Here is an 18137-nt window from a genome sequence, read left to right on the forward strand (position 1 = left end):
CGCCCCTCGGACCCGCCCCCTGCCCCGCCCCGCCCCTCGGGCCCCGCCCCTAGCGTGCTGCCCCGCACGTCCTCGCCTGCCCTCACCGCCCGCTGCCTCCGCCACGCCCTTGCCCCGCCCAGTCCCGCCCCCTGGACCCCCCCAAGCGGAGGAGTCGCCTGACGTCACGCTCCCAGCCTCCCACCCCCGCCACCGCCCCCGGCGGCCGGCGAGGCCTGCGTCCGCCGCAGACGCTTCCGGCGGGCGGCGCGGGGCGCATGCGCAGAGGCGCGGCCCAGCTTCCTGCTGCGCGCGCGGTGGCGGCCGTTGTCGTGGTCCCGGCGCCCTGGGCCTCGCTCGGCGGGGGGTGGGCACCCGCCTCGGCGCCGCCCCTGCTGGCGAGAGCGGCAGGCACTGTCCGGCCGCCGGAGCGGGGCAAGGCGGGAGCCGTCGCTGGCAAGTAGCGGCCGCCGGCGGAGTGGGCCGTGGCGGGGAGCGGCGGGGCGGGGCGGGCCCGTGCGGCCGGCAGGAGGCGCGGCGCGGCGCGGCGGGCCGAGCGAGGGGCCCGGCCCCTCGCTCCGCGGCTGCTCTCGAAACGGCCCAGGGTACAACCGAGAGGCGCTCCCCTTCCCGGAGCAGAGGGGCTGTGCGTATATATAGCTCAGCCCGGGTGCCCCGTAGAGGTAGGCGAGAGCCCGGTTGGACCGGTGTGACCGAGGTAGAGGGACGGGGTGGTTTGGAGCAGAAACGGGTGAAGGTCAGGCTGCCATTGAGGAAACAGTGAGTAAGGAGACATTCCCTGTGCTTTCTACTTTGCCTTCAACTGCCACGGATCTTGTCCCGAGTCTTGTGGCACTTCTCGCAGGACTTAGGTCTAAGGTCTGAGTTTAGTCATTTAGATAAATAAGGGCTAAGTCAACTTGCTCTTGAGGTTTCTGTGTGGCTGTATTTTTCATGTAGAGTTAGGACTATTTATAAGAAGAAATGTTAAGATTGTACAACCCTTAGCGCTTAGGACAGGGAGATTGTAATGAACTAATTTGTGGCTTTCTGCTGAAGTTTTGCTCAAAGAATTGGTGCATTTCCTCCCCTAGGGGGAATTTTTAAATGAAATTATTTAATACAGTATCAATTTCATTTGAAATTTGGCTCCCTGTATGCGATAACTTGACAAAGGGATGATTTTCTGTGTATTAGGAAAAAATAGTTAGAAATTTTCTATATGCCACTATGTGCTTTTGACAGATGTTGCATTTTTCACAAGGTGGAATTACATTGATGTGCTAGGATGGTATTACCTGAGCAGTAGGTATCCCTGTGGGATTGTTTAATATGAATATTTTCTGCCTTTAATAGAAAGATAAAGAAGTTGCATGTCCTTTGAACGTCTCTTGGATTTTACTTTAACTTGTTACTTCTGTTCCCCCCCCCTTTTTTTTTCTGTTTCAGATAACACCATGATGTGAGACTTGTTTTTTGAATTATATTTTCTGGAATGAAGTAGACAAGCGACACATGGGAAGTGCAATTATTTATAAGTAATGACAGTTTATTTATCTTTAGATGCATATTTGTGCTTTGTGATTAACCCAAGAAGTCTTTGGTGGAAGCAAAGAAATAAATACCTGTATTTGTATAGCCCTAAACTCTCCTGGAGGATAAATCATGCCATTCATTTTAGAGTTTTGCATACAAACAAGCCTCAGTGTAAATGGGCCAGAAGCAGAACACTTTGGTGTAACAAACAGATTTACAGCCATGACCCTTTATATGACAGAATTTCTAAACTTTTAACTTCTTCTTCCAAAGGACTTGCAAAAGTGAACAATCGCATGTCACGAATCAAGAGTACTATAGAATCTGTTTCAAAGGCAGTGTCTGGCACTCACAGTGAACTGGTTTCACGAATAGCTCGATTAAAGCCACACTCAGGCACTCTGGGAAAAACAACCAGAAGTAATGCAGATGGAAATAACCTCAAGGCAAGTCTAGAAAATGATAAACAAGTCATAGATGCCAGAACTCAGGAAGATTGCAACAGTGGCCTAGCTGCCAAAAAATATGCTGAAGAAGAAAACTTGGAGTCTGCATTGATAAGTTCAAATGCTACTAACCAGGATACTCCAGAAGATTCAACATATGCTAAAAGCCACCTTTTTCATATAAGCTACTTCTCTACAAATTTTGGAGAGACTTACAACTTTGTAGCAGACCATATTAACTGGTACTTTAATAATAGTTCTGTTATGGATCAAGAGAAAAAAGGGCATGCTTTATTACAGGACTCTAAAAATGAAGTGAGGGATAAGCTTGATTCACCAGAAAATACTGTAATGAGTGAAGAAAATAGCGTTAATTCAGCAGCTGCTTTAGTTCCTGAAGCAGAGACTCTGGGTGCTGAAAAGACAAATGCTGCTCTTCCAGTTTCCACTAAAAAAAGTATTGCAAACTTCCTTTCATATCCCAGTAATAGTGTACAAGCTTTTGTAGACAGCTACATTGGTGGGCTGGTTCCCAAGTTAAGATCTGATGCAAAAGTTGCTTCAGAAGTGAAGAGTAAACAAGAACAAGAAATGTCTGAGAAAGATGAGGAGGACCAGACAAGTGAGACTAAAACTGCGGAAGAGAAGCAAAAGCAACTGTCTCTTCAGAGAGAAAAGGCAGGTCTTTGCTTAGTGTTTTTTATATTTTATTTTTGTATGTAGATATATATGTGTCTGTGTATATATGTATATTTTTAGTTGCTAAAGTAATTTTATGTTTTCAGTGCAACTCTGAAATTATAATATTTGGACTATGAAAGAGCGTATTTATTTCAAGTGGAAATATTGAAGCTAGATTATTTGGTGTATTGTTGTTGTGAGCCTGACTTACTTATTTCCTGATAAACAAACAACAAAGGGGTGGGTGCTTACGTTTAAGACACCCTTATTTGGAGCCTGTAACAGACCTTTAGTACAACATGTTGTCTGTTACTTCTGAGAATTCTTAAAATAACCCTTTGGAATTAGTCTTGACAAGTTTTATGCGTGCATTATTGGAGTAGTTTTTGTGTTCTCTATATATCTTTTTTTAGATTATTGCAAGAGTGAGTATTGATAATAGGACTCGGGCTTTAGTTCAAGCCCTACGAAGATCCTCTAATCGAAGAGTCTGTATCAACAGGGTTGAAGAACTGACTTACCATCTTCTGGAATTTCCAGAGAGCAGAGGCGTTGCAATTAAGGTACAAATAATTATTATGCTTGGGCAAGCAATAAGTACCTGGTAAAAAAAAAAAAAAAAAAAAAAAACTCTTACAGAATGATGTGATGTTTTGTTCTTTTGTGACTTGTCATACTTGTAGTAGTAAAAAACAGTAATCTTTACTACTACTTTTTTAGCTGGTTCAAGCAGATTTGTGTGTAAATTATCAATAGCTTAGGACTCTTAAGGTTGCTATATTAAATTTAGAAGCATACAGCATTGCCATGTGGATAGATAATATAGCTTATTCTAGTGGTAGATGAAGGTCATACACTGTAGCCTTTCTTGTAAGTGATCAGACCAAATGGAAATACAGTTGATCAACATATGCAGAATAGTTTTGATGCTTCTTTGCATGCTCCCTTTGAAAAGAGAGCACAGGAGTGGAGACTAATCATCAAGTAAGTTAACGTAATCTAGTCCTATACGTTCTCTTTCCTACACGGAGTGAGAGTACAGGAGGTGGACAATAGATTATTGTAGCAGTATTAGCCAAATCATAGTATTTCTCAGTGCCAGGTCTTTTTCTATATGAGGTGACAGATATATGATGTAGGTTGCAGCATTGCTGAAAGAGAGACCTCTGGGAACTGAGTGCAGGTCAGATGGAATTGTCCTGACAAGGCTATGGTTTGGGCATGCCTGTGAATAATTCTTGAGAATTATTTTATTATGAAAGGGTATACTTGCTACTTCCATCTTAATTATCTTTTGAATGCTTTTGTGAGAGTCATTTTAAATTTAGAAATGATTTAGTGTGAGGAAGAATTTTAATTGTCATTTTGTTACAATATTAATGTACTTTGAAGGCATTTAAGTGTGGTACTTTTTCAGCAAAATCCAGGCTCCTAGTGATACTCATTATACTTAATATTTGAGTTGATATTTGGCCAATGTAACAAATTAACATTAATAAAACTAAACTGCTAGTAAGTGTAGGCTTTTATAGCTACATTAGAAAGATTTACATTTCATCGTGTTTAATTCTGATAGGAAGTTACATTAAAAATAAGAGAAGGAGGGGAGCTACATAATGTTGAAGTCCTTTCTTTCTTTCTCATGTTCAAAATAGAGATAGTAAATACATATTTAAAAACAATTTTGGGGGACTAACTAATATGTTACATCTACACTTAAGTGCCAAACTAGTATATTCAGATTTGGATTCATTTGGTATAAACATTTGAATAATTACAAAGATTTTTCATTTCAACTATAGGAAAAATTAATTCCATGCCTACTGCGCCTGAGACAGGCAAATGATGAAAGTCTTCAGGCTGCTGTTAGAGAGGCTTTAGCTATAATTGGATATACAGACCCTGTAAAAGGCTGGGGAATTCGAGTCCTCGCTATTGATGGAGGAGGAACAAGGTAAAACCTTGGGGTGTTTTTTTCTGTTTGTTTTTGGCTTTCTCATACTGTAACGCCTAACAAAATTTCAGTCTTTCTCCAATAATTTTTTTGTCCAAACCTGCAATTTATGATTTACAATTCTGTTACAGATGACTATGCAAGTCATGGATACTTATTTTTGTATATATTTGTACTTAAACTTCCATGCATCATTAGTCCTATGACACTGAAATAATTCATCTATTTAAGGTTAACTATATGCATAAGTACTACTTGGATTTGCTATTTCTTCTCTGGAAATAAATGGTTATTTGGATCAGACTGCTTATCCTGATTTCAGAAATCCAAAACTGGTGTGAAATGCTAGAATGATTTTATACTTTTATAATTGTATTCACCTAATAATATAAAAATGTTTCTTGCATCTTTCTGGAGGGTGACCTACCTTAGCAGCACTAGTCTTATATGAAAAATGAACAGGTTATTGACAAAAGCTATGCTACCAGTGCTCTAAACTTATATTTCTTCTCAGCTAGCATTTCTTTACTTGAGTACACACACACACACACACACACACACACACACACACACACGTACACACACACACACCCCCCTCAAACATCCCTAGTTACTTCAGCTCTAGCTTTACATGAATTTATGCAAAGAGTAGTGCCAAAACGATGCGTGTTTAAACTTAAGCCTGATGTTTTTACGAAAAACTTTCTTTGCAATTATGTGCTGATTCAGAAATGTTTACTGATAGGAAGCAAAATGCTAAGTTTTTGCAGTTGCAAAACTGTCAAAAACACTTCCACAAACTTTTTGTAAATCCGTGGTATTTATTTATTCACATCAAAATTACTTGTCCTCATTTAGGAATAATTGTGTCACAACTTCAAAGTTATTTTAGTTGATATTTTCCAAAAATCATCACCTTTAATCTCCGATTTCAAAAGTTTAGTGTAAAATACACAGTTTTGAGCAAGTAGAAAGATGAATTCTTTGCAGATAACAGCATGATACTGTGGATGTTTTCAGTCACATGCTTCATTTAGTACTGCAGGCTTACAGAAGAGCTGTAAAACTAAGTTTCAGCCTTGAGGAAATGTAGTTGATCATAGTATTGTCTGTGGCAGAAAAACTGTAATGCGTGCTTGTTAGTTTAATGTTCAATAATAATGTACCTATATATAAATAAAATACTTTAATTTTGTTAGATTTCTAGGAGAGTGACATTATAAGGACTTTTTGCAATTTGCCTTATTTTATATTAGCATTTTGCCAACAGATATGTGAAATAGTTGCCTTCATGTACTGCATTCATATTTTAATCAGAACTGACTTTTTTGTAAATTTGGTGTTTATACTAAACACTAATATTTGAAAATGAGACTAATATGTTATTTAATGCAATGTATAATTATTAAAATATTTTAAATTCAAGTATTTATGAAAAATAGAATAAATTCTAACTTGGATAAGAGAAGTATGCTATACTTTTGAGTATAAAGATACTGTTTTGCCCCAATAAAATATGAAGATATCTTGGTTGTACATACTCATTAATAAATTCATATTTGTTTTATTATTCTATAAATATAGAACTGTTTGTTTTTTTCTGTATGCCTCCTTGTGAATGGAGGAGTGTTCTTTGTAGTATGTTTTACAGAGCAGTATTTTGAGAAAGTTGCTATTGATTTTTGGGGGGTTCCCAATTGTCTTCATTAGGACATCTTATGTTTTGAAAGCAATAGCTATGTCTGTGAGCCTAAGCGCTGGCCACTGATTATTGTGCTACTTAACTGATAGCTTTCAGCTGGTTATAATTTTGGACTGGGTTGACTGTCTCTTCAGCTAGCCCAAACCTAGACAGATTTGAGGAACAGCATGCATGAGAGGCCCTTCTCAGCAGAAAGTACTGGAAATGTGGCACTTGCATTGGCACTTCTCCTGCTATACACAGTCCTCCAGTGCTCTTCCAGCGGAGTTTGCACCCTTGCATGCTCTCACATCATGCCTCCCAGCATGCAACGGACGCTCTCAATTTCATGCTCTAGAAGCACAAGTCGTGGGTTGGAACACATCTCTACTGTTATTTCAGACACATTGAATTGAGATGGAAAAACACCTACAGAAAAATAATCCCCTTTATGTCGCAAGGGGCTCTACATGGGTCTGCAAAGAGTGAGGGCTAAATGCTATGAGTGTGAATGCAGCCAGAATTCATTTTGAGTCTGCATCCCTTGAAGCAGAATATTCCTCAGGCTGTGCTACAAAACAATATAATTGTAGCTGTTAAGTACCGAAATTGAATTGTACTTCTTCAAGCATGCCTGACGTTTATATTTAATACACATCTTTTCATTTCTAATTGTTCCTTTGTTCCCTGAAGTGTTCCGGAGGATTCTTACTGTTGTAGTTGTTAGTTATAATTAATTATAATTAAGCACAGGTAGACTTAATTAGAGCTTATAACGTAACTACCACTGTGTATGAAGCTCTGTTTTCATATTCCAGGGGTTTAGTCGCACTTCAGACTCTACGGAAGCTAGAAGAACTTACTGGAAAGCCTATTCATCATCTTTTTGACTACATTTGTGGTGTAAGCACAGGTAATTCTTAATCTACAAGTTGGAATTTTGCTACCAATATGGTAAAAGAACATCTGAAGTTAAATGTAGATTTTGGAGGATTTGCCAGGTTTCTAGCTGTAAGTGTAAGGTGGGAAAGTACAGGTGTGACTTCTAAAGGCTTGCTTTTTTCCTTCTTCCAGGTAAAAGCTTAGGGTGATTAGTGATGTACTTGTTGCTTTTAATTAAAATGGCAAACTGATTTGTCATTTTTAGGTGAATATGAAAGCCTCATTTTACACAGAGAGGCAAAGATTTCTGGGGCTTTCCAAAAAAATAAGGTAACATTCCTTAGGGAATGATATTGGGCCAGCAGTGTTTAAAGTCTTTATTAATGAACTAAGCAGTGGGATAGATCACAGTTTTAGCAAGATCATGGGCAATACCAGATTAGGGAGAATGGTCAATACACTGGAGGGCCTTTATTCAAAGGCTGGAGAAGTGACTTGACAGAAACCACAGGAGGTTTTACAGAGCTGAATACAACGTCCTCCACCTGGAGTGGAATAACCTTATCTAAAAGTACAGTCTGGAAGCTAATTAGCTAGAAAGTAGCTTTTCAGGAAGGAAAGTGGTGCTTTTGAAACAAGTTGAAGGTGAGTCAGCAGTGTGCCCTTATAGCAAAGGAAGCTGACCACATACTGGCTTGCATTAACAAAAATATACCCAACGCATTGAGAACCCTCTATCTGACCCTTGTGTATCTGGTTTGGGGCTCTTCAGTACAAGACAGACATGGACATACTGAGTAAGTCTGGCAGAGGACCACCAAAATGGTCAGAGGATTGGAGGATGTGACATGAGGAGACAGCGAGAGAACTGGGTTTCTTCAGCCTTAAGAAGAAAAGGCTAAGGAGAGACCCTACTGCTGTTCCTAATGAAAATATGGAGGAGGTGGAGCCAAACTCTTCTTGAAGGTGAACAGTAGTAGAAGAAAAGCTGACAGACACAAGTTGAAGTGAAGGAAATTACAGTTAGCTATAAGGAAATGTTTTCATTGTGAGGACTGTCAAACGCTGAGAGAGGTTGCACACGCTGAGTTTCAAATTTCCATCCATGGAGATTTAAAAGTTAGCTGAACGAAGTCCTAATTCATTCTAACCTGCTCTGATTGAACCTGTTTGAACTGGGATTTGGGTGAGATGATCTCTAAAGGCCCCTCCCAACCTTAATTACTCTGATTCACTGATCAGTTACTTCTCCTTCAGAAGACAGAAGGTCCAAAACATAAGTTTCTTCTAGAGATGATGCCAAACCAGTAGCAGCATGATGCTGATAAACATAAGAAGTGTGCTGTAGTTCAGCAGTTCAGTTTCCTTTAGAAACCCACCTTTTCCACTTCTTCTGCACTAAACCTATCTTCAGATGCAATTTTAAATTCTGAAATACTTTAAACGTGGGATCAGCGTGGGTAGTTATGTTGCAGTCTGTGTCTCCAAAGATATACTTAGGAGACTGAAAATTGTAGGGAAGCAGAGAATGTTTGGGTCTATGAGACAGAACTCATTTGTGGGTGCAGTGTGGTTCTTTGCTTTACGTTTTTAATAGCATTTGAAGAAATTGTATGTAAATTATTTTAGCAGTGAGGTGTTGTTTCTTTTGGAAGATAGTTTCACTAATAAAACACCTTTCTAATGTTTCCTTCAATCATGATTAAGATTTTTTTATCTTTGATAGAGAGAACGACTGTTCTTACTCAGTTTGAGTCCAGTACTCTGATTATAACTGACTTAATTCTTTTCACCAGCTTTTGTTTTTTGTAACTGCTGATAAATACTTAACATGGTTTTTTTAATGCCTTCCTAAGTTCTCTTAAGTTTTGTTTACCCTAGCAAGCTTTTGTCTGCACTAGTTGAACTTGCAGCAGGTGACAGTGAATAGCTGGGAAAGGTTGTACGTAACTGTCAGCTTGTGCTAGCTGTGCCCTTTTCCATTACGGTTTGTGTTTGATACACTAGGTTCTGAATGGGAGAAGATAGCAGTGGGTTTTATAGAAGCTAGTAGTGTATTAAAGAATAGGAGGAATGTCTTTGGATATTACGGTTCTTCATTCTATTCTTATCTTTTATTATGCTTTAGCATAATCTTATCTTTTAGCATAATCTTTACCTTACTTTGAGATTTAGAAATAATCAGTTCATAACAATTTCAGCAGCACAGAGCCTGTCCTTGTAGTTAGTTTCTTTGTACTTCTCTTCACTGGTGGTCATAGGGAGCAAATGGGAGCAGCCACACAGATCACTGTAGGGGGCCCCTGCATATTTAGGTCCCAAGGCTATTGTTGAGCATGATTCTTGAGCATGGAAGCATCAGACAATCTGTAAGTTTGAGAAATGCAGTGATGGCCAATTAATATGTACATATATACATACACACAATTTTTTTCTGTATGGGGAGTCAAGTTAATGTGAATTCTGTACTAAGTTTGTGCAAAAAAACAAGGATGAAAGCAAGATCTTTTGAGAGGAGAGAGTGTCATTGCCCCATGAACTGAGCTGCCTGAGAAATCTGTGAGGGCAGTTATCACTAATCTCTGTAGATTATGTTGTACATAGATGTACACAACGTTGAACTTGCTGAGGAGTTCTTGTCTCCAGGGAAACTGTGGATGGAGCTTGTGCAGGGTTTGTTTTTTTGATTTTTTTTTTTTCCTAATGCTCACATGGTTTCCAAATAAATCACTCAGAAGGAAACTTCACAGTGATGGTGTGTTTTTGATTAGATCACGGGGAACAGTTTATAGCATTAAGATCATGTGATTACCACTACGTTTTCGAATATGCTGGCCTCCTCCAAGAACTGCAGAAAGACACTTTTCCTAAATCTCCATACTGATGTAATAAATAGTGGCATTCAAATCCTTCCTATGAGACATTTGATCATTGACGTACTGTGATGAAAGGTTCTGCAAGTGTGTTTTTTCCAGTGCATTTTACTGTGAAGATATCTGAAGTGCACTGGTCTTTGTAATTGTTAGTTTTGGAGGTGGGTGAAGTCTGTGTGCATGCATTTGTGAGAGATGAGAGTTCTCTCAGGTCAACCTGTGTGGTGGGATTACTTTTGTTACTATTTCTACTAGGAATGCTTAGACACTTGTTGCTGTGCTTCCTGGCCACCTCATAACTCCATGAATTTGTTCTCCTTGACGATAAATAGAATTAATCCAAGATCACTTCTCATGCTCAAGAATGGTAAAATAATATAATATAATTTTAAGATTGCCAGTGGAGAGAAAAGATGAAATGATTAACTGTTCAAAGTTGCTTAAAATCTTTAGTTATTTTTCCACGTGTCTATGTTTCTCTGTCCATGTCGTGACTAAGAAAGTGTACCAGAATTGCTTTGCTAATAGTTTCAGTTTTTCTGTAATATCTATTTGAGATCTTTTTGCACCCTTTCTGAAATGTTTACATGAATGGGGAGTGAATAAAATAACTATGGTCCAGAACCTCAAGGAACACCTGAGAAAGTGTCTAGTGGAAAAGTTCTGATGGCTGCAACTCAGGGGGTAGAGACAGAGCTGATTAAGTAAGAAAGAAGAGGCACAACCTACTTAATCTTCATGGCCACGTACTTTATTTTAAAAAATAAATATATCTCAAGATTATGTCATGAAACTTCTTCCTATACCTGCTGTTGCATTCCATCTCTGAAATATGTTTGAGTAAAGCTTCAGAAATCTGTATCCAGGCTGTTGTAAAACTCTTCCTTCTTAACTCAGCTAAAAAAGTCTGAAGAACTGTACTATAGCAGCCTGATCGTTCAATCTAGCTCAGCACCTTGTGTTTATAGAATAGAAGATGATAGAAAGATAAAGACATAATCCCCAAATATTTCTCTCAAAGCATTAAGAACAACATACAGATAGTTTCCCTAGTGTATTCTCTGTGCCTTCAGTGAACTGCAGATTGGGAGTCTCCTGAGATGATGCTGGCACCTCTGCTGATGAATTTTCACCCCATGTTTTTTTTTTCCAATTTTGAACAACTTTCCCTTCGAAGAAGTATTTCTCAAGAAAATTCATTAAAGTCAAGTCATGGTATTACCGAGCTGGAAGTCACCTTAGGAAGATGTCTCTTTTTCCCAGAGTAGGATCAGTTATGCCTGTTTCACTGCTGACAGTTGTCTAAGATTTTGAATCCTAACAGAAATTTGCTTGAGTGTTCTGCTATCTTTATATTTGAAAAATTTTTCCAAATGTTTATTGTGAATCTTTTACAATTCAAATCTATTTCTTCCCATCTCTGCCATGAACATGGACAACAGATTCTTTCCTTTCTCTTTGGAGCAGCCTCTTGTGCTTTTAAAGGCTTTTGTCATACCCAATTTACTCATGCTTTCCAAAGAGGCATATTTCCTTGACCTGTGATTATTTTGATTCCTTGACCTGTGAGGCTTTTTTTCTTAATGAGTCTGCAGCCCTCTTTTGAAGAATATCACTCAAATCCAGATAAAGTACTTCAGCTGAAACCTTACCAGTCCTGAATAAGGAGGGAATACTTTTTTCTTTCAGGTCTTACTATCCAACTGTATCTCTAGATTTTCTGACATACACTTTTTAGCCTTTCAGATATTATTTTGGGTTTTTTTCCCTGAAGCGTTGGCTGTCAAGTGGTGGTTGGAGTGTAGAAATATGTAATACAGAAAAAGGATGTGGTGGAGAATCAGATGCTTTTCACTGGACCATTTAATATAGACTGGTCTTTGATTTTTGGCCTTGCTCTTCTGGCTTGCTTGAAATCCAACAGATTTCAGCAGAAGCTTTTAATGTGTACCTTGACTCTTACTATGTAACACCACTTGTGTGCTGACATGAATTGTAGTTTTACCTGCTGTTTCTTAGGAGGTGAAGGGAAGATGAGCTTGCACTTGATACGAACTTTGGCCTTTTGGTTTTGAAACTTTTGACCAAAATAACAAGTGTGTGATGTTATGGGTTTGGTGCTGGAAAGAGAAAAAGAAGGCAATGGAGGGTCTGTGTGATTCAGCAGCTGTGTTTTGCGGTTGATGGCTGCTTGGTCTTTTAACATAGGCATTTTGTAATTTGGTAGGTAAGTTTCTTTTGACAAAGCTTTGTCAGGTAAGCCTAGAATGTGACTACATTTTTAAAAATTGATACCATGAATACAGTGATATTCTGCTATTGTGGTGGTATGGTTTGGGGGAAAGAAAGAAGTTTGGTAGTTGTATTTTCTTTAAATTCATCTGTAATTTTATTTATGTGCGAGTGTTTTAGTCTTAATCCATTTCGAGTATTTACTCCTTTTTAAATTTATTTTATTCATGTGTTAGACATGTTTTATTCATTTCCAAATTGTAAAGACCTTATGCCCTAACTATTTGTAATGCTTGTAGTTAACGTGTTCTCACGGTGTTTGACAATTTGATTTAAAACTTGTATGTTTTCCATTCCAGTTTAGTTTAATATACTAATATAATTAATATATCTAAGAATTGAAGTAATGCATTAATTTTTATTTTCCAAAGTCTGTTCAATGGTATTGTGCAAGCATGCTTTTCAGATACTGTTGTATTTTGTTCCTACCAGACTAGATTATGCTTTTTCTAGACACACACTAGATGGCAGTATGTATGAATGACTAATTATTATGAATAGTTGCAAATAAGTGTATTCCAAAACAGTCAGAACTCCTTTCTTTTTTCAGAATTTTCCTAGAATTTTTCTTTACTGACTCAGTGAATTTGCCAGATTGGGAGATATATATATAAAACACACACACACACACATACACACACACACACACACACACACTTGGAGCATAATGTTAAAACCACAGCATATAACTGTCCTAGATTTCTCTTACTCGTCTCTTTCCAAATAAAGCATTGGATTTAATTTGCTATCTGCCATGTATTTTTTTCTGCAAAGATGAAGTCTGTGAAGTGAAATAATGCCATTTATCAACCTTTCATAATTTGGTATTTGAAAGTGAACTCTCCCTGTTTTGAATATACCCTCTTAAAAGATAGTTTATGATCTTTGAATAAATTAATGATATGTCAATTGATTCTCCCTTTTTACGGTAGATATTCTCCTAAACTATGGATTATATTAAATAGTAATCCATCTTTATAATGTTATTCCAAAGTATGTTTTAAATTTCAAAATATTTCTTTTCAGGGGCTATATTAGCTTTTATGTTGGGTTTGTTCCATATCCCTCTGGATGAATGTGAAGAACTGTATCGCAAGTTAGGATCTGATGTTTTTAAGCAAAATGTCATTGTTGGAACAGTCAAAATGGGTTGGAGCCATGCCTTTTATGACAGTGATATCTGGGAAAAAATGCTCAAGTAAGTATTTTAAAAAAAGATGAAAGATAATTGATTAATAGTCTGAGAATCTTCAGTCTTGTTATGTTTCACTGCTAAACAAATTCTTAAAACAAGTGAAAAGAATTAGTATATGCTCTCATTCTTTTGAAATAGCCCACTGTTATATTTACCAAAATATTGAAAGATTTTAATGTAATGATTTCTGTTTCCAGGGAATAAAGTGGGGGTTAGTGTACTAATTTATGATTATATGTCTGTATGCTTTCTGCTGTGCTTGATCTGACTTATTGTAGGTGTATTACAAATTTTACTAGCCTCTTGCTGTGCCTTTTTTCTTGTGGGTGGCAAGTTAAGAAATTAAATGGTATGCCCTACTAGGATTTATGATCTTAACTGCAATAATGAGGCATTTTGCACATTACCCTGTTCTTTGAAAAGAGAAATGAGCTAGAAAGATTGCACTGAAAAAATATTTCCACTATTTCAAAGTTGTCAAATATGTTTGTTCATATATATGTCTGGAAGTGCATTAGTAGATAATTAGGTAAAAGCACTGGAAGAAATTATTTATCATAAGTTTTATTACTTTATTCGTTTCCATTCATATTAAGATAGTTCCATTGTTTAGATTTCTCAGCAAACTATTGTCATAGTTTCTGCAGCAGTTTAAGCTGGTGCTGTGACTGAAAGAAATTAAACCTACTCATTCCAAACGCTGTGCTGTACCACCTCCTTTGTGGCAACTGAAGTGTGAATGTAGTCAGCAAATAAGAACTGATTAGAGTTGAAACTTGGGCTGGGGAAGGAAAAGGCAGAGGAGGAGGAGGAGGAGGGGGGAAGTATTTCCCCTCTTCAGGTGAGTTAGGTGGACTTTAGCCAGTTCTCTAAATGTCATTACTGCACTACACAAATGTTTGTGCTGACACCCGAGAAAGCGTACCACAAAGTCAGGCTTTTATTAGTGTTTGGTAATGATTATGAATGATTATGAAATTATCAAAGCAGAAGGCATCTACTTTGAGCAAAGATTGCTTGATTTTTTTGATATTGTTTTTATTGGAAATGACAAGCATATTGCTGATATTTTAAATATGACACTTTACCAGTTTTCACTACTAACCTAAACACAATATCTTAGACTTCCCCTTAAGCTTTCTTAGGCAGGTCTGCTGATATGCTTTAGATTTGGGGGGGTTTGGGGGGGTTGTGTTTTTTGGCTTTTTTTTTTTTCTTTTAGTACTACTTTTGCTCCTTAGTTCATTTTGGTATCTTTTATATCATCTGATATGAATGTCAGTTCTTTCTGCAGGAAGAGCTTCCTTCTTTGGATATGTCTTAGTCATCAGGTAGATGGAGAAACATGTGGTCTGTAGTGTATGCTACAGTTCTAGTGCCCCTGTTGCCTGACGTGGTGGGCACTTGATCTATATGCTGACCTCAGGAAGGTGAGGAGTGGAATGGGAATAGCGTCTTCAAATGTGGAGGGAGTCAAAATGTATTAGGGCTGTACTTAGATATTGGGAAACTTTCCTGTGTTCTGCTGTATGGACAGTGTGTACAATATTTCCTAGAAATGAAATAGCATTATCTTCACAAAATATAACTTGCTGGGTAATTATTTTTCAATAGCTGTTACATAAATGATTTAAAAAAATAAATAAAAGTCAGAGTGTGTTTGACCCAAACTCCTGTAGGGCGGGCAGGAATCTCTTACTGATGGAGATGTAAAAGGACTATGAGACAAATAATCTTCTTTCAGGTCGTGGATATTAAATTGTTATAGACACTAAATTGTGTATACTAAGCTAAAAATGAGATTGCACTTAAAGTAGTTTCTTCACTTGTTTCAATAGTGTAAGAGAAAATTAGCTGATCTTTTGTCATGGGAAATAAACCTGTATAAATCACTATCAAAAATGCATAGTATGGGAGATGCAGTGCTTTCTTAGGTTGCAGGAAAGGTCATATTTTAATTGCTATATGCGAGTGTTGCCTTAATACTATGGTCTGTAATTTAGACATAAGTGTGTAACATAGAATCAATGAATAATTTAGGTTGGAAGGGACCTCTACAGGTGACTTGATCCAAGATCTCCACTCAAAGCAGGGGCAGCTTCAATACTAGATCAAGTTGCTCAGGATCCTATCAAGTTAAATTTTGAGCAACTCCAAGGAGATAGTGTGTGCTTCTGAACTGAATGCACAAGGTAAAAATGGGTTATTGTTTTTCACAGAATCAGTAAGGTTGGAAGGGATCTCTGGAGATCATCTAATCCAACCTCCCTACTCAAGCAGGGTCACCTAGAGCATGTTAGACAGGGTTGCATCCAGGTGGGCCTTGAAGATCTCCGGAGAAGGAGACTCCACAACCTCTCTGGGCAACCTGTGCCAGTGCTCTGTCACCCTCATAGGAAAGATGTTTCTCTTCATGTTCAGACGGAACTTCCTTTGTTTCAGTTTGTACCCACTGCTTCTCATCCTATTGCTGGGCACCACTGAAAAGAGTCCGGCCCCATCCTCTTGACACCCTCCCTTAAGATATTTCTAGGCCCTGATAAGATTCCCCTCTCAGGCTAAACAGACCCAGATGTTGCAACCTTTCCTCATAGGGAAGATGCAGTGAACTGGAGTTATTGTCCTCCGATTGTTTAATTGTAAATTGTGTTTCTTTATGTGAAATTGATGGGAAGTCTTGGGACTAAAACCTCTATACACACCAATCCTGTCTAGATTTGCTACAGATGTTTAGGAAGAATTAGATCAAAATGATGGAAGTCAGTAGATAAATGTTGCATCTCACCTCTCAATTTCATCTTTCATTTTTAATTATTTCTACTTGCTGGTTTGTGTGCTTTGGTCTCTTTATATAATTAGTGAATGCAGGTGGCACTCTTCCCCTTCTAGCTAGCTACTGTGAGATTGGAATTAATGCATTTATTGGCAAAAATTGAATAAAACAGAGCTATTGATGTAAGGATTGTGTCAGCAGTGACCTTCAACCATAGGAGTAGAAGTTGTCCCCTTTTTCTTTCTCCCTCTCCAGTGTACTTACACAGCCATCCCTCTAGCACAGATATCCATTACTGGAACAGTAAGCTGTCCTACCTACAATGGCAGAAGTCCTGAATGTATCTAAGTTGTCTTCTGTCTTCTGACCTTACCAGGTAGATAGTCATTGTTCTTAACAGTAGAAGTGCTCCTGCCTACTCTTGCTATAGTTGCAGCTGTAGATCTCTTAAAAGCAGCAGATAGAACCGCCATACTTAAGTGTGGCACCACTAGAAATGGCAGAATACGGAGGATGCACCACGTGTCTGTGTGGGCTATGTATGAGGGTAGGGGAAAAGCTTGCTGATGTTACAGCTAAATTTATTTGTTTACTCTATTGGAATTTTTAAGGTGAGCAACCACTCTGTATCTCTGTAGACTTTTAAACTTTTACTACAAGCAAATTGAATTTGAAGTAGGTGCTGACATGAGATTGTTAGCTATTTTGTTGGTATCCTCCAATATCTTGTGTTATGCAGGAGGGTACCTTCTAGTCAGTTCTTAGGATACTGGCCCTAATACTGATGTGATGATACATTACATTTCTTATCAGTAGTGCTGTTTCTCTGGTCTAATAGCTGTGAGATTTATGGTAACTTATACATACATGAGAAAATTTCACTTCAAAAGGGGATATTAAATGTATGTTGAATTATAATTATGAAAAATTACATGTAAATGCTTTCATTTTCCTCTAAATCACGCAGAATAGTGGGTTCTGTTATTAGCTTGTATTCACATAGTGGTAAACTGTTTGTGAGAGCAATTTTCATCACTATAAAACTTTTTGATAAGGATATTGATTTTGAGATTCTTAAATGTAGTAAAGTGCTTTTTTGTTTTTTTTTTCCTCATGAAGTATTTAACTGTAAATCAGTAGGATTAATCAAGTTTGTGATTGACTAGCTGAATCAAGACCACAATCACTTTTTCAGACATATTTCCAACAGCTTAGAAAGTATGAAATACTGGTCCATTGAAGTCAAATGCAGAAATGTGAAAGTCAGTTCTGAAAGTAAAATCCAAGATTTCTTTCTTTTAAATGCAAAATTTTAGAATTAGGGTTGGTAAAAATGCTTCTGTTCTTAATCTGACTTAATTGTTTTGTATTTGTATGATGCTAAACTGATAGAGTATTTTCAATTTTTTTTTTTTTTAACATTTGTAGAGAAAAAATGGGCTCGAATCTTCTGATTGAAACTGCAAGAAATTCTAAATGTCCGAAGGTAATGGTGGAGCTTGTTTGGTTTTCTATTATTTGATTAGGGTGGGGGGTGCTATGTAAGAGAATTTCATTAGTATCCAGAAATCCTGTCACAGCAGCTGTGATCTGCTTTTGTTTAGTGAGAAAAATGAGTCTCTCTTCCCTTTTTCTAGATTACCCATTTTTCTCCAGTCACGTTCGTAACCCTTAAGATCTCTATTTTCTATATCATCTGAAGGGCACCAATTAATCACAGGAGTGTTATACTCAGCAGCAGCAGCACGAGAGTGAAAGATGAGAAAGCAAGGGTATTTTATTTTTGGTGAAGGATAGTGTGTGAGGAAAGAAGAGAAATATAATAGCACATGTTTTAGAACAATC

General features: G+C 37.9%; 1 protein-coding gene across 1 annotated transcript in view; it reads left to right on the forward strand.

The window, feature by feature from the left end:
- The first annotated feature begins 513 nt into the window (after nt 1-513).
- The window catches only part of PNPLA8 (patatin like phospholipase domain containing 8), a 41592-nt gene continuing 23968 nt past the window's right edge, over nt 514-18137 (forward strand). Inside the window, exons 1-7 of the mRNA XM_062583644.1 lie at nt 514-662; nt 1429-2639; nt 3056-3205; nt 4445-4596; nt 7096-7190; nt 13351-13522; nt 17721-17778. Of these exons, the coding sequence (XP_062439628.1) occupies nt 1521-2639; nt 3056-3205; nt 4445-4596; nt 7096-7190; nt 13351-13522; nt 17721-17778 (1746 nt within the window). The 5' untranslated portion in view covers nt 514-662; nt 1429-1520. The remainder of the gene's footprint in view (nt 663-1428; nt 2640-3055; nt 3206-4444; nt 4597-7095; nt 7191-13350; nt 13523-17720; nt 17779-18137) is intronic.

The sequence above is a fragment of the Rhea pennata genome, chromosome 1 (genome assembly GCF_028389875.1).
Source record: "Rhea pennata isolate bPtePen1 chromosome 1, bPtePen1.pri, whole genome shotgun sequence".
In the NCBI taxonomy this organism is placed as follows: Eukaryota; Metazoa; Chordata; class Aves; order Rheiformes; family Rheidae; genus Rhea; species Rhea pennata.